Here is a 27,778-nt window from a genome sequence, read left to right as displayed (position 1 = left end):
GAATCATTCTTTACACAGTTAGCCAATTTGAGAAATGTCATATATTAATACAGATGTGGTACAGTGAATTTTTTAGGAAAGTATGTAACATAGTTTAAAACAAAGTTGTTTTAAACATATTGCAAAAATTTCCAATAAGAAGATATGGTGTGGTACATTTAACTATGAATGAATAATTTATATATATATATATATATATACATATATATACATATATTTAGCATCACTACAAACATACTTCACTTAATATTGTTGATCTTGCAAAAAACATGATTTCAGATAAAATGTATTACAGTAGTGGGGTATCCAGTACAATCCAGAGTAAAGTTCATAAATGGATAATATCATCCTGGGGAGTCAGAATTTTACTCTAAAGCATTTAAATTGATACACACACACATATAGCACTGAGATTATAAGAGGATTTCTCTGGAGGGTAAAACTAATATTGCTTGGAGAGTTAACAAACCTAAGATGTTGCAATGATCATCAGATGTATGTCTGAGGTTTGGGAATACAGATGGCAAAATAGAAGTGAAAAAAAGGGCTGGTTGGCCAAAGGACAAGAAGCAAAGAGTTCAACAATATACAGAATGAGATGCCAATGCTTTCCTCACCGGAATCTGCTGAAACCTATGTTGAGATCTAGCTAGCAAATATAATGACATATACAATCAGTGGCTTAAAAAAAAACCGTGTATACATGCAACCTACATATACATAAACATGTGTACATATATGTTTATTGTGTCATACATCCATCATCATGCATGCATTATACATATAACTGAGCCCCCTGAGGTAGTCCCAGGTAGGACTCATATTCCCACTCCCCATCACAGGCATCCAGCAAGACTCGGGCAAAGTCAGTCTCAAGAAGAAACTTCCTTTCCTCTTCCCCACTCTTCCCACTGAAGACTGCCCCAGACCCTACAGGGGTACTTGAAAGGCTTCAACCAACCACAGGTTATATCAAGAGGGGTGACCTCTCCCCCTATCTCACCCCAGAGCCTATCCCCAGTCTTCCTGGAAATCTCTTCCCTCTTATTTTTTTACACTAACATATCTATCCACTCAATCCCTACTCCTGCTGGAGGGAACCCAGAATCCCCTCTACAATCCAACCCTTAGGACCACTTACCACTTCCCAGTGGTAGTGGGAAGCTCCCATTCGACAGACACTCCACTGTCCTAAGGATTCCTGGGCCTTGCCATTCACATTGTAGCTACACTCTGCCACTTGGAGGATGAGTTCCTTAAGAGCAGTGGCTGTCTTATTTTTCTATTTCCATTCCAAGCATTTCACATAGCACTTGGCACAGAAGCCTTTAGTAAATGCTTTTTTCATTCATTCTTTAAAAAACTAGATGAGTGAATCAATCAAAATGGCAATAACTTTGAACTTACAGAAGTTTGGCTAAAAATTTAAAGATTCTCATGAGTTTTTTATGTACTTTTGTGCTTTACATTCAGAAGCAGCTTGGTATAACAATTAAGTTGATGCTTCTTTGCTAATAAGGGCACAGACCTTATAAGTGAGCTATTTGTCTAACCAGCTTAAAATCTCTGTGATCCATAACAAATGAGGAGCAAATATTCAAATTGGGCTGGTTGCTCTGGATTGTCTGAAGAACAATATAGTTGAGAAGCAAAGATATAATAGACACATTATTGAAGGCTGTGGGTAGGGCAATTTTATATAAGGCATGCCTGCCCTTACTTGAGTAACTCAATCTCAAGTCAAATTACCTTTTTCCCCCTTCCTTTAACAAAGGTTCTGTCTACACAAAGCTACTGATTTGGCCTTTTTTTTTCTTCCAGGGCTCAATAAGTAATAAAAGCTTTCTCCAGTATTTTATGTTTGAACAAACTGATACATAGTTCTACCTTCTAGATTCTGAATAAGTCATGGAACTTTGAGGAGCTAAGTAGAGTGCTCAAGGTGACTATATAGGTGATTAAATTTATGTAATGTATTTACAAAGTTATCAATCTGCGTTTTAAAGAGCTGTCCCTGTGGCTTTACCACATATGTCAATCAGCTCTAAGCACCAGACAATCAGATAATGAGTATAAGCTCAAATCAAGCAAACCAAGAGTCAAAACCACTTGATTGTGTTAATGTGGCTGAATTTTCTGTTTTGAATAAAAATATATTGTTTAGTAACCATTAAATCATTGCCCCCAATGTTTTCCTCATTTCCAAAACACTGTTGGGATCATTATATGGATATTAGACACAGACACATTCAGATTTATAATTAACGACAACTGAAGTCAAGGTTTGAACTAAAATTTCTATATGTTCAAAGTGTCTTCCCTAAAAAACTCAGATTCATTTGTGTGCAGTTCAGGTGTTTGCCCACATCCAATCAAGGCTCTCTTTGATTTTGGTGACAGGTGGAAAGCACCTCCCTAACTTGCACAAGGAACAACACAATTTATTATTGCAATTTCCTGTGCTCATATATTTAAAAAAAACATATTGAGATTTAGGATAAGTTTGAAAATTTACCCCAAATTGATTCTTTGTCTGCCCCAATTTCTTACAATAATTTTCAATGTTTATTTTGTGTGTGATTTGATAAGTATATACATCTGTAAAAGAGAAAAAAAAACTTAGAAATACAGGCTTTTTGACTGGCAGTCAGGTTCTTCAAGACACCCCAAGAGGCTTCATCCAGACTTTTTAGAAATAGAGAACAACTTTACATTACAAGGGCCTTCCCATATAGCACTGTGGGACAAATACATTCTACCTCAAAGAATCCAGATTCTAAAATTAACTTCTGGACATACATGTAAAATATTGAGTCTACATCTATGGTATCCTTTCTAATGGATTCTTCAGAATCAAGATATTTATCCTATGATATAATCAGGTTTCCAGGCTCCCTTCAATTTATTTGGTCTGTTTTGGGGGAAATCTTTGGGGCTAAGTGATAGAATCCTCCTGATTCGTGGACCAGTGCTCTCTCTATTCACTACACGACCTAGCTGACTCTCCCTGCAATTCTCACGCTCAACAGTTTGTATTATCATAACACTAAAGCTGGAAGGGACCTAAGGGACCACATAGTCCAATACATTCATTTTATAGAAGGGTTAATTGAGGCCCCAGGAAATTAAAAAAAAACTTGTCTAAGGTCACAGAGGTGATAAGCTTCAAAGGCAGGATTTAAAGTGAGGTCCTATGACTCCTGAACTAAACTCTTCTATGCCACAATGCTTCCAATGGAGGTAGCTCATTGACTAAATCAAGTTCTGAAAAATCCCATTAGGAAACAGAATATCAAACATGGCTTTCTAATAGTGCCAACACAATAAAAGTGCATTCCTGTTCCAACTGCACCCATCTTAAGCTGCCATAGAAAGATGTTGTGTAAGTGCCTAGCATAAGTGCAGACTATGAAAATGAGAAAGGTTTTCTTTCACTCCCCTCCTCTCTCCACAATATTACCTATTCATATATATGCATACATGTGTATGGGTTAAAAAAAAACTAATAGAAATAGCAGGAGCTAGGTTATAAACAGTTCACTACAAATTAAGCAGCTAGGTAGTACAGTGGATAGAGTGCTGGGCATGGATTCAAGAAGACCTGAGTTCAAATTTGACCTCAGACACTGTACAACCCTGGGCAAAACACTCAGTCTTGTTTGCTTAAGTTTCTTCATCTATAAAATGAGCTGGAGAAGGAAATGGCAAACCCTCCAGTATCTTCACCAAGAAAACCCCAAACAGGGTCACAAAGAGTAGGACATGACTGAAATGACTGAACAATAGTTACTAGTATATTTTCATATTGAGAATTAGCCACAAAATCTGGTTATCTTCAGAAATGTAAGGTAGAAAAATGATGTCTGCCCACTGGGAAAAGGCTAAGATTTTTTTTTAAAGATATGTGAGAGAAAGGGACTACAAATTGCTGACTCATTACTTTACCATGCCACCATTCCTAAGAGGTCCTACTTATGACCTATTAGAGCCTCATAAATAAAAGTGAAATACAAGATAGAATGTGGCCAAACAGAAAGTAAAATTTTCATTTCAAAACCCAAAACTGAGGGCATCAAGGAGGGGAGAAGGGGGAAAACTCTCATCAATTTTCTAGATTGCTCAGAGCAGCAATTTGCAATACTGACCTGGGAGAGCGGGCATTCTTTGGCTAACGTGCTCTGATTCATCTCTTTGAGCAGCTCCTTTAAGGCATTGCGGACTGTGGCATGGTTCCACTGCTCTGCTGGCAGATCTTCCAACTTTGAACAACTGAAAAACACAAGGGGAAGAATGAGTGAAATGGAAATGTCTACTGCACAAGGACTTGCTCTCTTAACAAAGACCAATGGACCTTCATAGAGTCCCTCTTGGACTTAGACTTTTCGTTCAAGGTGAACTGTTGTTAGGGATTGACCTTGCTGGGAATAGGAGAATGACCATATATGCCAAGAATGGGATCCAATCCTACTTAAATGATGTAACATGTGTACAAAGCTGCTTCCTCTGGGGTTTGATGGAGCCCAGTGCAGTCTGTTTAAATCAGGCCACACAAATGCCTGGGAAAAAGCAGTCACTTTAGACATTAGGCAATGCAGCTTTTGGGATGGGGACGGAGGGAAAGGAGGAGGGGAAAGATATTTTAATTAATCTGGAGATGTAAAGTGGGATGGTAATATGAGCCCAAACATATGGAACATGATTTTTGTCATTTTAAATTAATGAATACAATGGTAAGAAAGTTTACAGAAAATCTTAAATCCTCACCCACCCTAGTATAATTTGAAGAGTCTAGTTACACATTCACAGGTTGACTATGGAGGTAAGTAGCATGAGAACATTCTTACAAGAGAACAGGATTATTAAACCTATCTTACTAGGTAAGTCTACTAAGTAAGAACCCACATATATTTGACGTTTGTAGTTGCAAAGCACGTGACTTACATTATGTCATCTGGGTATTACAACAACCCTGTTTAAGAAAGTTGTTCAAATATTATTGACATCTTTTTATAGATTATGGAAACTGAGGCTCAGAGAAGTATTTGTGACTTGCCTAAAGTCACATCTAACAATTGGTAGAACTTTGACTACTGCCCACAGCTCTCGATTCCAACTTCAGCATTCATCCATTATACCACTTGTTTTTCATGTACCCAATTTAACCCTTCCATGCTAATTGGACAAAAAATTCCCCAATCATTAGAAATGTCAGGTGATATCACTGAGGGTAATATTACCAGAAATATCCAAGAGTGGAATATCCAAGAGGGTCTGTAGAAAAGAAATGGCACTAAGGCAATATGACAAAACATAGAATTAAGTTTAGCTGCATAGTTGTTCAGGATGTCAGAAAAGAGGAAGTAATTCCCAATTCATCAGAGAAATAGTTTTCCTCCTCTCTGAAAAGTTCACTACAGGTGAAGGAAAAAATCTCAAGCTCCCAGTCAGTCATCCTAAGCATATTGTAAAAACACAGTCTAGCCCCTTCAAAATCCAAATCCTGGAAAAAGCAGAGATGTTTATTTTTCAAATACAATGTGCTAAGCATTTAATCAGGCCTGGAGGACCCATTAAATTAGAGGTTGTGGAAGTTCCCTTTCAGGGTTGAAGATTTTTAATGATTGATCGAGCTTCGTCCTGGTTCCCACTTCAGTGCTTCAGAAAACAAAATATAAAACAGTTGGAATGTAAACTGTAAAGAAGCTTGATGAAGCACCCTCTTCCCTTCATTTTCCTTTTCATTTCATCAAAAGCCCTGAAATTAATGAAGACAGGATGTGCTAATCTCTGTAGAAATGCTATGATCGACAGAGCAGCTCAGAGAATAGGAAAGGACAGATGTTCAGAGACACCCACCTTTGTAATTGGATTTTCAATGTCACAACATGATAGACGTCTTGTAGCATGTCGGCTACTGTCGCATCTGGTGCATCAGTCACATAACTGAGGGGGAGAGGATTCCACCTCCCTAGCTTTATTATTCCTGAACAGGAAAGAAAGAGATAATAAACATTTATCTGTTATTTATTAAACCTTTTCAATTTAACGGAAGTCATACAATAGTCAGCATTCAAGGACTGATTCAGAGATAGTTTTATATCACAGAGCAATGAGCAATTTCTTTCTTCCTGACAACTGAGTCCACCTCTACAGGAAGGTAAAGATAAAAGATGAGATTTGCAATCATAATTTTTAATGTTTTTCCTGTTTCCTTAATTGCTTAGGAAACCAAAAAGATATTAAAAATGCCTTCCTGCCCTTCCCCAAAGTCTTTATATTCTAACTTAAGACCAGTACTAAATATTCTGGACTACTGATTTCGCAGACAAAAATTAAGTAAATACAAGATTTGGTTTTGAATTGAACAAGAAAAATTCCTGTGTGTGGGCTCAGCACACAGTTACATCCTGACTGTGGTGTGATTCCCAGTGAGAATAGCATTTGGAATTGATGAAGTAGTTAGAGTTCACTTCCAGATCTGTATTTCACCAGCCAGAGGGTTTGCTTTCCTTGGCAAAAAGCAGCAGTACAATACTTGACCACAGATCAAAAAATAGCAGAGTTGCCTTCGAGTTCCTTTTTATACCCCAGCTCTTTGTAGTGACAATAGCACCCTTTCTCTGTGTGTTTCCTAAAGGAGACTGTAAACAGAAGAAATAATATGGTACATGGGCAAAAAAGCTGGATCTGGAGTCAAAGGCCCTGAGTTTGAAGCTCAGTTCTTCCACTGCCAATCTGTGTAACCAAACATGAGCAAACATTTTATCACCAAGGGCCTGTTTCCTCATTTAAAAAACTGAGAGGATTTAAACGAGATGACCTCCAAGGTCTATTCTATTGTCTATAAAGCAGATTTAATAAAAAAAATTTCACACATTTTACACTATTTCTCAAATCAGATCTAATGATAAAACATTTGTAAAGTGGTTAGCACTGTGCCTGGTACATAGTAGGTGCTTAATAAATGTTTATTCCCTTCCTTGCCCCTTTCCTCCCACCATCTAGAAACCCTCATAACAGAAATTACATTCATGAAAGAGTCTAAAAGTTGTTTTTGTTTGTTTTTAAAGGTAGGAAAGGAAATGTGAGATTATTATTGAGATGATACTGTCATAGGCCAATTCATAATGATTGGGATCCATGTAGTACTGATGAAGTTAAAGATGTAGCACTCATTTTCTCCAAGCAAGATAGCTTCTTTTATTCATCTGAAATGCCAATCTAATGGTCACAATTTTGTTAGAAACTACTTATTCATGCCACAATTTTCATTAATAGATCAGAAATAGGCCAATTGAGTGGCTTAATATCACAAGTGATGTCATTATAAATGCAGCTGTAAACTACTAAACCTAACTTTTCATTATCAAAGATAGAGGGCACTTGAATACTGAAATAGATTTAATAGAATATCACATCACAGAAACAATCAAGCTACTAGGCAATACTGAAATAATATGAAATGAACTTTCTGGAAAGGGTAGGGCCTGTCCAAGATTGAATAAATGAATGTGTAATGCTTGACATAATGCTTGAAAACAGGGAATAAACAGAACAAAAATATTAAAATGATGCACTGTTTCAGTATTAAGATTTAACAATCTGGTGCTGAATATGCTGCAGTATAAATAGTGCCTGGACTCAGATCCAGCAAAGTAACACAGATCTCATTCATATCGCCGTATGTCTCTAGTTCTGGCTCCTTAAGTCATATTTCCCTTGCCAAGAAAAGCTGTTTTTCTTGTGGGGATAGTTTTCTTAACATTCTCTCTCATGACAATGAAAAGTGCATAGCACACAACATATATCAGCCAAGAAGTGAACATCAAGAGTCCACCAGCCAGTCACACAGTGAGACGTGGTTTAGTTGCTTTTATTCATCAAAGTTATCTCAAAGTCAAAAACAAGGGCCCCCTAAAAAGATAACACAAAAAATTTCAAAGAATACATACATACCTATTTTTAAAATCATTCCTCAATTTTAAATGTCTTTTTTTAAAGTTAGTATACATCCCACAGATAACCCATAAGATGCATTTAAATTGATCCCATTTAAAAGGTCTTTTTTCCATTCAATTACAGACTGCACAAAAAGAGAATTCCATCTGCAAATATGTGCTGCTGACAGTATTGGAGTGAGAAGAGAAGAAAGAGAGGGATGATTACTAAGGTTATTTCAGTTACTAAGAATGAATTCCACACTGGAAATGATCCTCTGAACTAAAAATCAGACTGCAAAGCTCCATGAGAAATAGCATGCAAATTGCCTTACAGGAAATGTTGACTTTTACTTAGACTGATTCCCTACCTATCTTCATAAGGACACTGTTTTGGCTAGAATAACATACACACACAGGTGTTACAAAACTTAATGCCTTCACACAGAACACCTGCCTCAGGTTCTTTACATCTTGGAACTAAGCTGCTGACGCATGTTATTTTCTCAAGCAACTTCATGAGTTTTTTTTCCCCCATATCATATTGAACTTAGCTACATAGTGGTTAGGAACCCTGGTTTAGGGTAATCTTTAGGTAAAGGATCTTAGGTCAATGCAGTGATGTTGTCCAGCTTACATTTACTTATTTGAACAGATTTTTTTTTTCCCTCTGAAAGCTTTTTACATAATCTATGTGTGCAAATCCTTTATGTAGAGTTACATTTTAGAATTCTCCCTTCATTTCATACACTTTAATAACCCATTTTTTGTAATACTAATTAAGTTTTAATCTGGGGAATTTATTACTGTTTAAAGAGAAGATGAAATCTTTCTAAAGATGTTTACTCAAGGACTTTTATGTGTTCATTAACTATTCCTCTTTAATTCACTCGTTCACTTTTCAAGGACCTCCTGGTTTCTTTAGAAAAGTATAATAAAAGGTTCAGTATCAACTATCCCCTCTGTTTCCAGCATCTTGAATGTTTCCCTAATCATTGGTCCTTTCTCTTCTGCCTAACATGCTCACATTTATGCTATTCTAAAACTTTTAAAAATTCCTTCCTATAAACCTTCTACACATCAAGCTACCATTTTTTTCTTTCCTAATTTTCTGCTGCCAAACCCTTAGTTTCATCATTTCCACTCCTTTCTCTCTACTCTCTTTTGTTTCCTACAATCTGGTTTCTGTGCTTTCTACTACTGAAACTATTTTCTCAAAGGTCACCACCAATGATTTTACAGGAGTCATATTCAAAACCTTCTCTCTGTCCCTAGCCTCATGGGATCACAGAACCTAAGAGTGGGAAAGGAACTGAGATAAAATCAATTTCAACCCATAACTGAATAAGAATACACCATACCCAACAAGTGGTTATCTACTTAAAGACCTCCAGTGAAGGAGAATCCATTACCTCCTGAAGCAGCTATTACATTTTCATGCAACTGTCTGTGTGTGTCTGCCTGTGTGTTTACATCAAGTCTGATTTGTCACTTGTAAAATTCCACCAATTGCTCCTAGTTCTGCTCTATGGGGTCAAGCAAAACAAGACTAATTGCTCTAATACATTTTAGGCTTTTAAATACCTGAATCTTTTATCCTTCAGCTTTTGAAACTGTTGATTATTCCCTCCTTGGCTTTCCTCCCTTAAAACTTACATGGCACTGTATTATCAGTGATAATCCTCTACCTCTGTGTCTGCTCTTTCTTTTTCTTCAACGTTTGCTTTTCCTTCTCCGCCTATCCTCTAAACCAGAAGCAGGAACCTGCAGCTTTGAGGCCACCTGTGGGCCTCTAGGTCTTCTAGTATGGCCCTTTGACTGAATCTAAACTTCACACAACAAATCCCTTTAATAAAAGGATTTGTTCTATAAAACTTGGACTCAATCAAAAGGCTGCACCCAAGAACCTAGAAAGCCACATATGGCCTTGAGGCCACAGGTTCTCCACCCCAGCAATTGGCATGTCCAAAGGTTCTAACCTCCTCATCCACCTTTTCTCATTCCAAGTTCACATCAAAATTTACATTTCAATTGACTGGAGAAATGCAAACCAAAACAACTCTAAGATACCACATCACACCTATCAGATTAGCTAACATAACAAAACAGAAAAATGATAAATGTTGGAAAAGTCATGGAAAAATTGGAACACTGATGCAGGTGGAGTTGTGAACTGATCCAAGCATGCTGGAGAGTAAATTGGAACTATGCCCAAAGGGTTTTCCCTTTGACCCAGCAAATCACTTCTAGGTCTGTATCCCAAAGAGATCATAAAAATGGGAAAAGGACCCACATGTACAAAAAATATTTATAGCAGCTATTTTTGTGGTGGCCAAGAATTGGAAATTGAGGGATATCCATCAACGGGGGAATGGCTGAACAAGTTGTGGTATATGAATGTAATGGAATACTATTATGCTATAAGAAATGATGAGCAGATGGACTTCAGAAAAACCTGGAAAGACTTATATGAACTGATGCTGAGTGAAAGGAGCAGAACCAGGAGAACATTGTACACAGTAATAGCTACATTGTGCAATGACTGACTTTGATAGACTTAGTTTTTCTCAGCAGTGCAAGAATCTAAGACAACTCCAAAAGACTCATGATGAAAAATGCTATCCACATCCAGAGAAAGAATTTTGGGATCTGAATGCAGATGGAAGCATACCATTTGCTCTCCTTTTCTTTTGTTGTTTTGTTTCTTCTTTCCCATGGTTCCTCCAATTAGTTCTAATTCTTCTTTACATCATTACTAATGTGAAAACATGTTTAATATGAAAGCATAAGTAGAGCTTATATCAGATTGCACACTGTCTTGGGGAGGGGGAAAGAAAGGAAGGGACAGAAAATGCAAAACTCAAAATCTTATGGAAGTGAATGCTGAAACTAAAAACAAATTATTTATATTTTTAAAAAATCTATATTTCAAGGATGACCTCTATGTAGGGACTCCCAAGTCAGAAAGGTCTGGACTTCATTCCTGAGCTCTAGTCACACATTCCCAACTGCCAAATAGATATTTCCCTCTGAATGTTTTGCTAACTCCTTCAATTATGTACTTTAAAATTTTTTTTTTGCTTTATGTAGGGCAATTGGGGTTAAGTGACTTGCCCAAGGTCACACGGCTAGTTTTAGTGTTAAGTGTCTGAGGCTGGCAATTATGTACTTTCAAAACTGAACTCATTTACCACCCTAAATAAATATGCCTGGTGATGTCCTTATTTCTAACAAAATACCATCATTCTCCTGGTTACTTTGACTAAAACATGGGAATGAACATAATCTGTGTTTATGAAGAAGTATTTAAGAAGTACAATCTTTCAAATTGTCAATAGTTCACACATGAACGAAGTTCCCTGGATCAGCTTTATTGTTTCTAACAGAAATTTTATCACCATCATTAAATATTTACTGAGTTCCAATGCGCTGGGTACTATGATAGGCACATAGGTACTATTTGAAATCTTACATTACAGAGCTCAGTTTGGGAGTTGAAGTTCATACAAAATAGTTTTTAGTCACCTTAATTTAGTGCAACATAAATTAAAATTGCATATGTTCAGACAAAAACATTCAAAAAATCAGGTAGCAAGCTATATCTTAAATTGCTGTCAGTTCATGACTGAACTTTATTTTAAAAAATAATTATCCTTACTTGAGTAATTTTTACCCCAAGAAACTAAATATTACACTAAATGGCTACAATTTATTACAATAAACTTTTTATATGCAAAATAGTCATAATTGGCTCATTTTACTGTTAGATATTAATTAGCATTTAGAGGTTTTTAAAAAAATTTATTACTGCCTGCTGAGGATGAATTAAAATCTACATATAATTTAATCAAAAGGTGAAAGGGCTTTTATTATCCAGTAAATATTACTTATTCAATTATTTGTTTAGTATCCATAATATACTACACTGATTTAGGATTTATAGGGCATAAAAAATGTTCCCCACCCTCAAGAACTTTTCCATACCTTTGTAACTTTTATTTTATTCTGTTTTAACATGTTTAAAGGAACTTCCTATATAGAGAGTGTGTATGTGTGAGAGACATGTGTATACATATATACAAGTGTCTTAAATATATATGTGTGTATAAAATCTGATATTGTCCTAAAGTCTTGAACTTTTAAATATAACTCTAAGCAAGAGATACTAACCTAAAAAGAGGTCTGACTAATTGCTTTCATGCATTCATTCAATACAGTTTTGCAAGTCACTATGTAAGATATTAATATCAACAAATTCAATCTTTGCCCTCAACGAAAATGCCATCTAATAGAGTAGTTTATCTCTGCTAACCACATCACCTATTCACTCATATAATACTATCACTGGAGGAGAATTCAGATCATTTACTCCAACACCTCTCATTTTCAGATAAGGAAATTGATGCCCAGAGAAATAAAGACATTTGCCTAAGGTCACATAAATCAGAAACAGAGTTGACATTTGGGATTTCTACTCCTAGCCCAGTGCTCTTTTACAATACTATATACAAATATGTATGTTTATATATACTGTTTGATTTGATAAGTAATAAACATAACTATTACAAATTATTAAATTTGAGCTTTTGTTTTCAGGAACTGGCTTAAAACTGTGGATAATGTTGAAATTTCTGCTTAATGTAACTTGTCTTAATGAAGCTCTGCAGCATGGTGGGGGGAAAGCAGCCAATTTTAAGTTGAATCCAATTTGTTTTCAATCGCTATAGAGAGCAAGATGAAACGTGAGCTACAAGTGCTGAAGCCAGTGATAAAGCAACCTGAAAACTGGGTCAGACAAAGTTCCTACAGGATTACAGATGACCAACAGCTCTAGAGTTGGAAGGGACTTTGGATTTGAGTATAGTACTTTACAGTTGAGGAGACTCACCTGACGGTCACACAGGTAAGTACGAAGTAGGATTGGAATGCAGATCCTCTAAATCAAGAGCCAATGCTCAATAAAACACAGACAGACTCTAACCTGAACTCAAAATGTTGTTTTTCTTTTTTTAAACTTAATTTCTTGTAATCCTATCACCATTCATTCTTTCTTTTGTAACTAGACAACCATGATTATCTTCAAATTAAGGGCTAGAAGATAGTTTACAAAATAGTATACACTTAGTACCTGCATCTGTTCACTTGGGCCCTCGACTGACATAGAAAAGCAGAGAGCAATATAGGAATATGTTTGAGTTTTATACAAGAAATTTTGCATTTTTCTCTCCAAATCAATGGGAAAACTATCTTGCCTTTCTATATTGGATTTACTTTTTTCTTCAAAGAATTTTCCTATATCACATATTTAAAGTGATCCTCATAACCCTTGGATATATAATCATGACTTCTAATATATGGGGAAACTGGGGCACTAAGAGATTAGTAGAATTAGAATTATAGAGATGAAAGTAAACTGGAGAACTTCAAGTTCCATCTCCTCACTTTTCAACCGTTCACCCTGGAAATTTCCTTTTTCCATCCATGACACAAAGATAAGAAACATCCCCTTTGTTAATAAAGCATGCACCAGTTAGGTTAAAAAAAAAAAGGTATATAAATATATCGACTAACAGAAAAGCAGCACAGGCAGAAGAGCTCTTGATAAGGGAGATCTATAGTGTATCTCAAAACAAAACCCACAGGTCTATTTTTCAAGTTTTATACAGATCAGCAAAAGTTATTAGTAACATTTCTTGTTACTGCGTAAAAATATCATTTTACAAATAATTTCCCTTTAATTCGGGTGCATTTTAACACTGATTTTAATAGAACAATGAAAACAGCCCAGGGAAATGAAACAATGGCATTAATATCCAAAAACTGGTGTTTATATATTTCATAACTCCCTAGTAAAAATCTCTACAAATGCCTATCAATAAAAACTCTGGTCTCAGAATAACTAAGCTTTGGGGCTCCCAGTTCACTACATTATTTCCACAGTACACCAACTGCTGATGAGGCCCCTTGTAAGACGGGTAGACCCTTGTGACTCTGATTGCATCTGTTTATCCTCTTCAGAGTGGTCTTGTCCCTATGCTGGAGCATATAATTTTCTGTTGTTCAGCTGTGCTTTGTTAAAGAAATTAAAAACTGTCTGTCCTATATAATAAGAACATAGAATTATTTATCCATAAATCAGTTCACAGGAAATCACTACCCAGCAGTATATAATAACTCAGCCTGTGTTTCTAACCTGTGGCCTGACTGCAGTATATCATCAAACCATAGAAGCATAAAGGCATAATTTGTAGTTATCATTGTTAAGCCAGTGTTGGGAATGACTTTTCAAGGAAGAAAGAGAAAGTAGTAACAATGAACGTGTTTTCTGAGTGCACATATTTTCCATTTTAATACTACTTATTATAATTAACCAAACTCTTCAGTACACTCCAGGTTAATTTTCAGGGCTCAATATATTTTAAGCGGCTTATATTGGTGTGGAGGTGGACGGAAAATGAAATAACACGCTTCAGTGTTTTATATGATACAAAGAACTTTACAAATCCTAATGAATAAAACCCACAGCATCCTATTCAGGGAGGCTACCCATTGATAAATTGGTAAGTTGGTAACAATACTCCTAATCCTATGTTTATAACAATAACCCCCTCAACAAAAAAACAAAACAAAACCCAACCACCAAACTCTATACTATAATAAATAATTCAGAGACAGGCAAGAATAAATTATGAGATTTTATTGTGATGTAAACATTATCTAAAATCAACAAGTACACCCACATCTTTTGAATGAATAATATCCTATCCTAGCAGACAACTGTAGGTGTACCACTTGAGGAATTATTCACAAAGGGAAGCCAAATAGTTTAAAGTCAATGTTAGGTGTTTGAGGGCTTTTCTGTCCCTGTGTATAATAAAGGAACTTTCTGTCCTGATAAGAGCACTTATTTTTATTCCTTTATAAACTAGACCTCTCTTACTGCAAGGGAAATGGCCACCCAAAAGGTCATGAAGGTCAGGAAAATAAAGAGCACATTTTAAACCTGTCAGGAAAAAAAAATAGTGATATCACATAGCAGTACAATCAAGCTTTCATGTTTTTTTCAGGGTTGACTGCTTCATGGCTGAATCTACTCTAAAGTCTTCTAATTGAAATATATATGTATATATATATGTGTGTGTGTGTGTGTGTGTATGTAATTAGATATACACACATATATGTATATATATTCTGAATGTGTGTATAAGTGTATTTACATATATTTATATACAATGTATGTATATGTGTATGTACACACACATACACACAAGCATATATACAGTACTATTTTGGGGCCTGTAACTCTATACATGCTTTTACATTTTACCATGTAAAGATTTTGTCTCATGTAATAGATGCTGCTTCACATTTGGGAAACGTTATGTTATAACCCTGACTTTTATTAGATTATTTAACATAAGCACTAAGTAACAAGGCTAAATTAATAAAGACCCTATTGAAAAAAAGAACAGAATTTCCCAAATTAAATAAAACTTTCTGAAGTTGGTATTTCAGAAACCTTTATTTAATTTTCAAAATTCCAATTCTTTTGAAAAACAGCCAAAATATTGGTCAGGATATGGAAAAAACATGGCTGACATTCACTTATTTATTTCATGAGATTGTTGTTTAAAATGAATATAACAAATGAAGACTATACGTTGCACAAAACTACTTAAGTTCTATTCTTTCCAAAATTTTATTCATAAACCTACTACCATAGGGTAAAAAATATTTCATCTAGCACATATTTTCATATTTTATGTCCCAAAATGAACAGAATACCTGACATAAGCTTTGCTAATGGACTAATTTTTGGAAGGGAAAGGGTAAAGATGATTTAGTTTTCCTTTCATATTGAAAAATATATTGATACAAAGGATGTTCCTTCCATTATTTTGCACAAAAAGCATTAAACTAAATGTTTTCAGTAATCAAAATTATAGCAAAAAGTTTACTGACAAACATGCTACACTGCATTTTAGCAGATGCCTTTCATAATTCGAATTATGCCAGTGTTCTCAGATGCTATTAACTGTCAATAAGAATTTTAAAATACAATTGCTTTTCATTTCTTCATGCCAATTACATGTATTCTCTCTGCCAGTGGCTGAAACTTTCCAGCAGTATTTTCTTTAGTACCTCAGTGTCTGGAGGATACACAATCACAATGTTCACCACCATTATGAACACCATTCACTACATAAATTGTGCAACATATGTATTTTAGTTCTCCTCCTGGTATACATCGTTTTTATTTCTATAAGGTAGAGTGACAGTGTATACTATAATGGTATCCTGAATATTAAAGAAACTGCTGCAACTGGACACGAAGGTGAAAAGTACACTTAATTTGTATTTTATATTTTTATTCATTTTTCAGCTCAACTCATGTCACAGTAATTGTCTGAGAAGCTGTAATAACAAGAAGCAAATGTGGTAGTAACAATTACAAAATGACAACACTTTTGGTGTTTCTGAACAAAAGGGTCCCTTTAAAAATATCCTGGGAAAAAGGGAAAAATTTTAAATACCTGGCTGTTCCTTTGCTGCCTAGGTTCTAATGTATTGAAATTGGTAATGTGTCTTTTTTTCACATTTTCCTATCCTATTTTCGCAACTCTTTTGTGGGGATATTCAAGAATTTAGATGAATAAAGGATCCTAAAAATGACAAACCTTTCAGAACATATAGCAGATGGTAGCCTCTCCTTTAGGTTGAAGAGATAAGCTATCACTTGTTTAGATTTTAATATGACACTTTGATCATTTTCCACAAGGTTTTGGTTACAACTGACTAGCCTAGAAGACTTCTTAAGATCACTTCCAGCTCTATGGCCATAAGAAAATTGTCACTACTTAGTTGTCAATATTTACCAAAAAATATTCCCAAATTCTACATACTTCCAGTGTGCTCCCTTTGTCTTCCTCTATCTCTTTCTCTATCAAATGTTAGCCTTAAATATGAAGCATTTTTTCTTTATTTTATATTCAAAAAAGATACAACATGAAGCTCTAAAATTCATCTCTCTCATATTATATAAGCTATAAAGGAACAAGACGAAAGGACCCTGTTGACCTTGAACTCCATGATAGCAAAGACTATGCCCACTCTAATTATCTATCTTTTTCTATCTAGCACCGTCCTTTTCTCTGTATAAGAACCTAATATGTGGTTTCTTTTGAACTAAACAAATGGATGGTTCAGGCAGGGCTAACTTTAAAGACATCAATATCTTCCTCTGAAGTGATTAAAAATACAACTTGCTAGGAAACTTCCGTGTCCTAAGTGGTTCACCCAGGTTTGTCTCCACAGACAATTTCTCCAGGAGAAACCTCTGATGAGCTAGCTAGCAAGGTAATGATTTTTGAGGCATAATTGGCTATGTAGTTGCCACAAAGATGAAAAATAAAGCTAGGTCATCTGCTGAAACCTGCCCTAGTCTCATGACACTTATATTTAACATCTGGAGATGTTCTGGAAGTTTCCAAAGCTGAGAAATGTCTCCCTATATCTGCATGATATGAAGTAGGAGATGAAGAAGCTAAGAAAAGCACAGAGCCACTGTTTGGGCACTGTGATAATTTGCCACAAACAGCTGTGCCCTTGAGAGAAGCTTCTCTTGAAAAGTTCCCTGATGTTACTATTCAAAATAAGCAGAAGGAATAGGGAAGTTGTCCATGTCTAAGACTGAGATTTTTATTTTCTGGGAGTAGAGGGGAGAGGTGTAAATTATTTTAAGGCCACAGTTGAAGTGGTGTGTATGAAAAAGATTTGACCTGGGTTAAAAGATAGATAAAAATTATGAATGACAGTATTTTATGCATCAGTAAACTTTAAAAAAACTATTTGCCATCTGTTTTAGACTATAAGCTACTAGAGGGCAAGGGTCATGTCTGGTTAATTTGATTTATACAAACCCAGCATAATACCATAAGCCTGTGGTGGCTACCTAAAAAAAATCAGGTGATTATGATTGTGACATATATATGACATCTATCTATGATTAGCAAAATTTTCTCAAGGTAAAGGAGATGAAAGTAAGGTTGAAAATAAAATAAAATCAAGAAAAGGTGAAAAGACACACATGAACCTCATTCATTTGGCCACTGTGTTATTTCAAGATATCTGCTGAAACAATTACATCACAAATATGGAATAGCTTAACAAAACATCAACAAAAATATGTACCTCATCTTCAGGGACTTGGTTATCCTCATTAAGAAAAATATCAAGCTTTGAAAAATGAAAGAAATAATGTCAATATTCATTTAATGTTATTGATTTTTTCATTAATTACTTTTTTTTCAAAAATGGCACACAGTCAGCTTTTTTGTTACTTGAGTTGGTTTCACTTCTAAACTTTAAAAAAAATAGTAAACAATTTCTAAATTCAGAGGAGTTGATGATGTGCCAGTTAACTGAGCAAAGCAACATGCAATGGAATATCAAGCAAGCAAAATAATGCAATCAATGTTGCAATCAGGGTGTTATTGTTGTTGATGTTGTTGTTGTTGTTGTTTAATGGAACCTCCCCCTGAGCAACAATTCTAGCTAAAAGGACAAAAGTCGGGGGCAGAGTCAAGATGGCGGAATAGAAGCAGGACCTCCCCCACTGCTCTGGCTTCCACCTTCCCCAATCCATGAAAAAAGGGGACTCTGAACAAACTTTGGAGCAGCAGAACCCACAAAATGACACAGAGAAGCTAACCTCCCACTGAGGACAGCCCAGAAGGCCTGCAGGAATCAGCCAGCTCAGTGCTCTGGAAGCCCAGCCCAGCCCCACCCCAAGGCTTTAGCTCCAAGGCAGGCCTGACCAACCACAGGCTGGAAGGATTCCAGATCAGCAGCAGCTGTGGCCCTTTCCAGATTTATCAACACATAGATGTGAAGGACAAAGTGAGAGGTCAGTGCAGTCTGGACTTTGGGACCCAGTAAGTGGGAGTACATGGCTTTTGCCCCAGGGGCAAGAAGCTGCTGAGATGCCAGAACAGCCAGCCAGCGGCCACGTGGCGGCTTCAGCTCCTGGCCTGCAGAGTGCAGGGAGACCAAGCACCAGTCTGAGGGGCAATTGCTCTTGCTTTAACCTTCTTGGATCTGGATTGCAGTCTAGGGTGGAGGTCCTGAGGTGTCTGTCCAGCTTGCCAGAGTGTGTGGAGACCTTAGAGAGGGCACTGATCTAATACCTCTGGCAGTTGAGAAAACCCCAGCATTTGGGACGAAAGCTCCCCTGTCTGGTGGCAGAGACCTACTCTGGCAAAAAGCCTAGGGGGCAAGTGACTGAGGGGCAACATGACCAGGCAAAGGAAACAAAGAAAACCAAAGAGTCCAACATTAGACTCCTATTTTGGGGACAAAAAGGAACAAAGCATGGAACAGGAGGAAGACAGTGAAGTCAGAACTCCTGCACCAAAAGCTTCAAAGGAAAATGTGAGCTGGTTACAGGCCACAGAGGACCTTAAGAAGCAGAAAAGAGAAGTGGAGGAAAAATTGGGAAGAGAAAAGAGAACAATGCAAGAAAATTACAAAATGAGAGTCAACAGCCTGACTGAGGAAAATACTACCTTAAAAAATAGACTAACTCAAATGGCAAAAGAGGCTCAAAAAGGCCTTAAAAAGATGAATATGCCAGATGGAAAAAGAATCTCAAAAGTTCAATGAGGAAAATCATTGCTTCAGAATTTAGATTGGAGCAAATGGAAGCTAATGACTTCATGAGAAATCAAGATGCTGTTAAACAGATCCAAACAAATGAAAGAAAAGAAGGCAATGTGAAATATCTCATGGGAAAAACCACTGACCTGGAAAACAGATCTAGGATAGATAATTTAAAAATTATTGGACTACCTGAAAGCCATGATCAAAGTAAGAACCTAGAAAGCATCCTCCAGGAAGTTCTCAAAGAAAATTGCCCTGATGTTTTAGAACCAGAGGGCAAAATAGAGGTTGAAAGAATCTACCAATAACCTCCTGAAAAAGATCCCAAAAAGAAAACTCCTAGGAATATTATAGCCAGGTTCTGGAATTCCCAGATTAAGGAGAGAATATTATAAGCAGCCAGGAAGAAACAATTTGAATATTGTGGATCTGGCAGCTTCTACACTGAGGGATTGAAAGGTTTGGAATATGATATTCTGGAGGCCAAAGGAGCTGGGATTAAAACCAAGAATCACCTACTGAGCAAAACTGAGTGTCATGTTTCAGGGGAAAGTATGGTAATTCAGTGGAATAGAGGACTTTCAAGCATTTTTGTTGAAAAAACCAGAGTTGAATAGAAAATTTGACATTCAGATACAAGAAGCAAGAGAAGCATGAGAAGGTAAACTGGGAAAAGAAATCATAAGGAACTTATCAGAGTTGAACTATTAACATTCCTACATGGAAAAACAATAATAGTAACTTATGAAACCTTTCTCAGTAGTTGAAGGGAATAGAAATACATATATGTCTATATATGAGGGTATATGGGCATATGTTTACAGGTATACATAGATAGAGGGCATAGGACCAATTTAACAGGAAGGAATGATACTTAAAATGTGAAATTAAGAGGTAAGAGAGGAATATAATGAGAGGAGATGGGGAGAGACAGAATTGGGTAAACTCTCATATAGAAGAGGCCAGGGAAAATGGTCACAATGGAGGGGAAGAATAGGAAGGCGAAAGGGAATGGGTCAACCTTATTCCTATTGAATTTGGCTTGAGGAGGGAATGAAATACACATCCAATAGGGTATCTCACCCTACAGGAGAGTAGGGTGGAAGGGTATGAGAGGGGGGATGATGGAAGGGAAGGCAAGCTGGGGGGGATGGAAGTTGGAAGCACCCACTTTTGAAAAGGGATGGAATCAAAGTAGAAAATAGACCAAGTGGGGGTGGGATAGGAGGGAGGGAAATATAGTCAGTCTTTTTCAATATATCTACTATGTTATTGTTTTGCATTAGCACACATGTACAACCTATAGTGAACTGCTTATCTTCCCAGTAAGGGTGGGGGACAAGGGAGGAAGGGAATGAATCTGGAATTCAAAGTTTTAAAATCAAATGTTTAAATATATATATATATATATATATATATATATATATATATACTATTATTAATACTATTTTACATGTAATTGGGAAATAAGATTTATAGGCACTGGGGCATAGAGATCCACTGGAAAAGTCGAAAGGGGTATGGGAGAAAATATGGGAGAGAGCAGATTAGAGGAGGGGATATCCTATGGGACTGCTATTTTGGGGCAGTGGGTAGGGGAAAAACGGGGAGGAAATTTGTAACTCAAAATCTGACAGAAATGAATGATGTAAATCAGAAGTTAAAAAAGCATTTGGAAAAAAAAAAGCAGTGAAGTGGATGTCTGGATCCAGGCTAGATGAGGTGAAAATTTATCTACCAGGTCACAGGGTGGATCCAAAAAAAATAAAAATAAAATAAAAATAAAAGGACAAAAGTCACTTCCTGTAGACCCTTGTTATTGTTATTCAGTCATTTCAGTTGTGTCTAACTTTTTGTGATCCTAGTTAAAGATACTAGCTGATAAAGATACTAGAGTGGTTTGCCATTTCCATCTCCAGTTCTTTTTATAGATGAGGAAATTGAGGCCAACAGGGTTAAGTGACTTGCCCAGAGTCACACAGCTAGTAAGTGTCTGAGGCCATATTTACACTCAGGAAGATCAGTCTTCTTGACTCCAGGCCTGGCATTCTGTCCACTGTGCTACCCAGCTGCCCTGTCAAGGCCTTAGCAGACTAAATTTATGTGAATGAATACAAAATTTGAGTTCATTCCTTTGTAATGCCAATTATAACCTAAGTAACAATCTGTTCTGAAGATACTTTTGTGCTTTAAAAAAAAGTCATACAACCTTTAGGGTAGATGGGCTATGATCAGATCAACTTTCTGCTTCTATAACATCAAGGTAATAAAATGAATGATGCAGCTACAACTATGAAACTGATACATGGACACATCCTCTGTAGAAGTATCTTTCATCTAGATATATATATATATATATATATATATATATACACATATATGTATATATATCAAAACAAAGTGTAAAGGAACAAGGATTAGAAAAGGAACTAACTTCTTTTTTTAATCTTCCATATTTAATTTCACCAAAATGAATGAACATTAGTTTATTCAAGCAAAAACAGAATGTCCCTGTTATTAGAAATCCAATGATTTTCTCCCCTTGATAATATATTTAAGAGGGCTTAGGTGGAAAAACAATGCAAATGGTTTTTAAGATCCCTTTTCAGCTTTAAATCTATTATCTAAATTATGCATTCAGTGAATGTGGTCTACCACAACATTTTAGTCCTAGACAATTCACAAGGAAGCAACAATTCACTATTATTACAATAACTAGAAGTACTAATGAATTACTGTAAATCTTATGTAAAAGTGACATATTGATACCCCTTTCTCCCCCTTTAGGTTTACATGTCCTCAGAGCTTAAAAAAAAAGAGGGGGGAAGAGAGGAAATCAGTGGTGTCACAGGATTTCATATTTTTGATCCCTGAGAGATAGAGTTGGAAAAAGTCTCCTGCCCCCATCCCCCAAAGGAATCTAGTGCCTTATGTCTTTATCTTTAACCCCTAGAGCCTTGATTTAATTCCAAAATAAAACTAACACCATGAATGATGTTTCTTTGCAAATCCCATATAAAACAGCTGTCATTTTTTCCCATAGGTCTTCTAAAAGGAAAGGAAAGAAACAGAGATTGTACATATGTTCAGGCATACAGGACTAAAGAATCAAATTTCTGCAAAAGTTTCTGCCTCAGGTCTTTCCATTTCACATGTTCTTTAAAAGAAACGAACACTATGTTCACATTTTACCAAATTATTGGTGGAGATATAAAAATATGCACTTATGAAAAAGATTAATGGCAGGGACTATTTCAATTTTGTCTCTGTAATAGTACTTGACAACATGGTAGGTGCTTAATAAATGTTGAATGAATCGAATTGCCTATATTTAGGTTAAGTTTTATATAATGATGGAAAATAGCACATTAAGTATGTAATTTTCTTCTCATCCTCAATTGTAGCTATTTCAGTATTGTTTTGTTGTTGTGATAATTTCATAACCAGCCCATCAAATATGCACTATAACAAAGTAGCTACGTGACCCTCGTTTTCTCCCTGCCCCCAATAACATATAAGATTGAGATGCACTAGCAAAATTGGTAACAGAAGGGGCTGCTAGGTGGCGTAGTGACTAGAGCACCGGCCCTGGAGTCAGGAGGACCTGGGTTCACATCCAGCCTCAGACACTTAACACAAAAATTAGCCATGTGACCTTGGGCAAGTCACTTAACCCCAATTGCCCTCCAAAAAGCAAAAAAAATAAAAAATTGGTAACAGAACAAATGCATTTCCAATTCCTGATTAAGCAAAACTTTCTAACATGCTATACAATCTAGGTCAGTTAAGAGACCTGAGAACACTCACTAATTTGTTATGCCCTTCAAAACTTGTTGTATTTCAAGTTAGCACAAATAATCAGTGTAAAACATGATCATTTTCTAGACAATCCTTCTGCCAGTAAAAATGAACTAAATTATTAAAATGTCAACATCACATAATTTTTAATGCTTGTTATTTCCCAAATTCTATTTAAAATTGGGCAGCAAAAGGGTGTGGGTACAAATCCTTCTCTCAAATAACTTTTTATAAGAACCCTTAAGGAAACCAAACATATCTTTTTTTTTGAAGGAATCAGAATCCCAGAACAGGAAGGGGCATCAAAATGATCTAGTCTAATTTCTGAGCAGGACAGAAATCCCATGTACACTGTTCCCAATAATGGTCATTCATTCCCAGATTAAAGATATCCAGTGCAAAACTCCGACTTCCGAAGGCAAACTATTCTACTTTTTGGAAAGTTCTACATCCTAGGAAGTTTTTCCTCATATGGAACTGAAATCTGCTTCTCTGGGACTATCAAACCTATTGTCCTCCTTTGGTCATTTGAGTCCAAGCAAAGCAAGTGGAATCCTGGGTATCTCCAGGACAAATAAAACATCTGAAGTCCACTAGTGTTTCCTCTAAGTTTTTTCTTCTTCAGGTCCAAATCCTTGTTTGCTACAACTGTTCATTACATAACATTCATTCTTTTGAGGCCCCCTTCACCCCCTTGGTCATTCTCCAACTTATCTAGACTTTACTAAAATGTGGCTCAAAGAACTAAACACAAACTCTAGATGTGATCTGACCAAGGTAAAGTACTACAGGTTTAAAACCTCTTCATTGGGGTGGCTAGGTGATGCAGTGAATAGAACATTGGCTCTGGAGTCAGGAGGACCTGAGTTTAAATCCAGACTCATACATGTAACAATTGCTAGCCATATGACTTTGTATGAATCACTTAACCCCAATTGCCCTACCTTCCCCCATCCAAAAAGAAAACAAGCAAAAAAAACCCTCTTCATCCTGGGCACTATAATTCTAACAGATGGGGCCTAAGGTCACATTAGCATTTGAGGTTGCCATATCACATTGCTAAGTCACAAGAAGTTTGCATGCCAAGTTTTTTTTTTAATTTGAACTATTATTTAACATGAACTGTTGTCTAGTTATAACCTCTAGGTCCTTTACTTATGCAATAAAATGATTGAAAATACCTGATGAATTCTTTAGGATTTACATGGTATTTCATTTCACTGCCTTAAAACAATCTAGTTAGATAAAATTACTATACAGATACTATGATGCCCATTTTTCAGATGGAAACACTGAGGCACAGAGTAGTTGTGGCTTGCCTGTGGGGTCACATAGTTATTGTTAAATGTCACGGAGAAGACTTTGGTTGATTGAAGGTTCAAAGCATTTTATAAATGTTTTGGGAAAAAAAGGAACAATGTGAGAAAAATGAAAAGGTAGAGTAGCCCAAATTATAGAGGACACTGAAAGCAAAAGTTGGGATTCTAAACTTTTCTCAAAGAGAAATCAAGTAGATTTCCCATGTCAAAGGGATGACTAATCCATAAGTGGTGTGAATATTAGTAGAAATGGGGAGAAGAAAAAGTAGAAAGAGTGAAGGTATACATCTTTTCAGATCTAATTCTGACATCCAATATATCTGCTACCGTTCTAGTACCAGGTATCATAAATTTGATAAGCATGCTATTCCTTTTTCTAAATCAGGGACAAAAATTCCAAACAGAATTGAGCGAGCCCTAGTCAAATCTAAATCTTCCAAATAGGGCACTGTGCTAGAAGCTTCCTTCAGGTTAACTCGTATTTATTAATCCCAACTCTTTTGGTTTGGTCAACATACATTTCTGAAAATAGCTGTAATTGATTCAATCTACTCTCTTTATCTTTTCCAGGATACAAGTGATTGAATATAAGTTTAGTGTTAAAAGAAACAAACCTTTTATTCTCACACAAAATAGATTTTTGAAGTCATTATCATGAGAAATTGTGAAGATAATTTTTATGAAACATTCATAGTTATTTCTCTCTAGGATTCTTCTCTAACCATGCCAGAGTGTGAAAACTCGAAACATGGTACTTTCCTTGGTAATATGGATACATATGCAATAGAAAGTAAATTTAGCCTTTATTCAAAGGAGACATTGGTCATGCCATATTTTCCTAGTTTGGGCCATATTTAGATGGCCCACTTAGATTCTTAGGCCTTTATTTACCATTTAATTTTGCCCAGTGTCTGGAGACAGATACAAACTACATCTGTAGTTCTCAGAGAGGTGGGGCCTGATCTTCATTTCCTACCCAGATGCACTTCTGGACTTCTCTATGGCACCTCAGGAATTTCTGCATTCTTCAGGATCCCATCAGCCCTGGAATGCATACTTCATCTGTACTGTCCATAGGGTCCCTCCCACTAGAGGGCTGGGAGTGAAAAGTTTCTCCCAGAACCTCTATTTCAGTAGGGTGCCCAGATCACACATCTCTTAATTTTCTACAAGCTGTGCTCCTCTGGACTTCATCATGTTCCCAGGCCTTCCCTTCCTGTTCTTTCAGTTTCTTTTTCTTTTCTTTTTTTGCTTTGCCTTCATCATGGTAAACTCCTTGAGGACAAAGGATTGTCTTTCTTTCTCTTATCTGTATTCGCAGCACTTAGAAGAGAGCCTGCAACATAGTAGGTGCTTAATAAATGCTTACTAATTTTTATCTTGCATAGTAATGATAATACTAATAATAGCAATAATAATGGCATTTAGTGTAGCAGTTTAAGGTTTTCAAAATGTTCCATGTGCTTTGTTATTTAATCCTTACAATAACCCTATAAGGCAGGTGCTATTATTATCCTCATTTACAGATGAGGAAACTGAGGCTGAGGGAGGTTAAGTGACTTGCCCAGGGTTACACAACTGAAGTAGGATTTGAACTCAGGTCTTCCTGACTCCAAACATAACATTCTAATCCTTTGTGCCACTTAGATGCCTTTCCTTCCTATCTATAAAATAGTTGTATTCATACAGATATTTAATATTTTCATGGCTAATAATTCCCTATTTATTTTCCCTATCATTTCTTATCTTGTGGTACTTAATGCATTTACACCCTGCAAATTATCCAGAGTAACTGTTGGACTGATCTAGCAAAATAATTACCAAGAACAAAAAACTGAAATGCGTACATTCTTTCTATGTAATTTCAAGGTACATATTCCCTTATAATCTCACAGAAAATCCTATGATTGGGTAAAATAAACAAAAACATGACATTTTGCATATGAACAGTAGCGGTAAATTCCCTTACAAGTAGATACAGTGACAATGGAAGTCCCCATGCCACCAATTTCTACAAATGCCAACTTTCTTTAAAGGCTAGTCCAAAAGAAAATGGGAGGTGAGGAGAGGGAGAGAGAGAATGGAAAATGGAGTAACAAATGTCTAACTCTGATCTCCCTCACCTGCAAAAAGGAAACCTGTCACAATGTGTAGTTTGACTCTGGTGATTTCAAAGCAAATAAACTCCATTATAACTTATGCCTTAAAAGTACAATTAAATTATAACCAAGAATGGGATCAGACTTTGCCCAGCTGAAGGCCATATTAGCAACTTGACAAGAGCCTGAGGGCCATACCTAATCTGCATAAAATGGAGCAGATTGCAGCCGCCCTCAGCCTTTTTATTTTTAAACTCATTTTTATTTTGTTTTTGAAGCACAACATACATAAAACCTCAGAGGGAGAGAGCCAGAGAGTTGATGGCATATGTATTTTCCTTTGATTCTTTAGTTTCGTGCTTTTTTGTACAAACCATCTTCCTAGATGTTTGACATAGCAGTGATACACCACCAAAAAAGGTGTTAGAAAAAGGAATGCACAGTAAAACTTAGTTATCATAACAGATATTCAAGGGACTCCTTCTTAATAGAAATATAGCCCCAGACCAGTCTTAAGATGTTACTGGAAATTAATTTTAACTTAGTTCCCTTACCTTCCATGAAAACAAAGCTAATAGCAGACGTACACATTTGAGGGAAAAATGACCTACTATGTAGGTGTGTCCTGGAGTCAGTTTGAAACTATTCTCGGTAGCAAATTGTTAAATTTTCAGTGTGAGCATTTACACCTGAGAAATTAGCAAATACTAAAAGTCAGGGATGGATTTGTTTTGTTCATCATCTAAACTAAATAAAATTATAATAAGGAAACTGTTAATAGTGGAAATTAAACTAAAAAACATATTTTGAGTACAATTCCTCCTTCCCAAGAACTGACTGGTTGTAAAACATTTATTAGCACACTCCAGACTACAATATAATGTTAAATCATATCCCAAGAGAAGCTTTGTGGGAGTAAAAAGAGTTCTTGACCCCAAGTCAGAACTCCTAAGTGTCCACTTGCACC

The 27,778-nt window shown here is 36.2% G+C and overlaps 1 protein-coding gene across 1 annotated transcript in view; it reads right to left on the bottom strand.

Moving 5' to 3' along the window:
• Positions 1–27,778, bottom strand: part of SATB2 (SATB homeobox 2) — a 232,445-nt gene that overhangs the window by 135,450 nt on the left and 69,217 nt on the right. The window contains exons 4-5 of the mRNA XM_069070136.1: positions 5,857–5,983; positions 4,146–4,269 (exon numbers count right to left, since the gene is read on the bottom strand). Of these exons, the coding sequence (XP_068926237.1) occupies positions 4,146–4,269; positions 5,857–5,983 (251 nt within the window). The remainder of the gene's footprint in view (positions 1–4,145; positions 4,270–5,856; positions 5,984–27,778) is intronic.

Source organism: Petaurus breviceps, unplaced genomic scaffold (genome assembly GCF_028583685.1).
Source record: "Petaurus breviceps papuanus isolate PSGF00001 unplaced genomic scaffold, PetGlider_PUasm1.0 90804, whole genome shotgun sequence".
NCBI lineage: Eukaryota > Metazoa > Chordata > Mammalia > Diprotodontia > Petauridae > Petaurus > Petaurus breviceps.
This window is presented reverse-complemented; position numbering and strand designations above follow the sequence as displayed.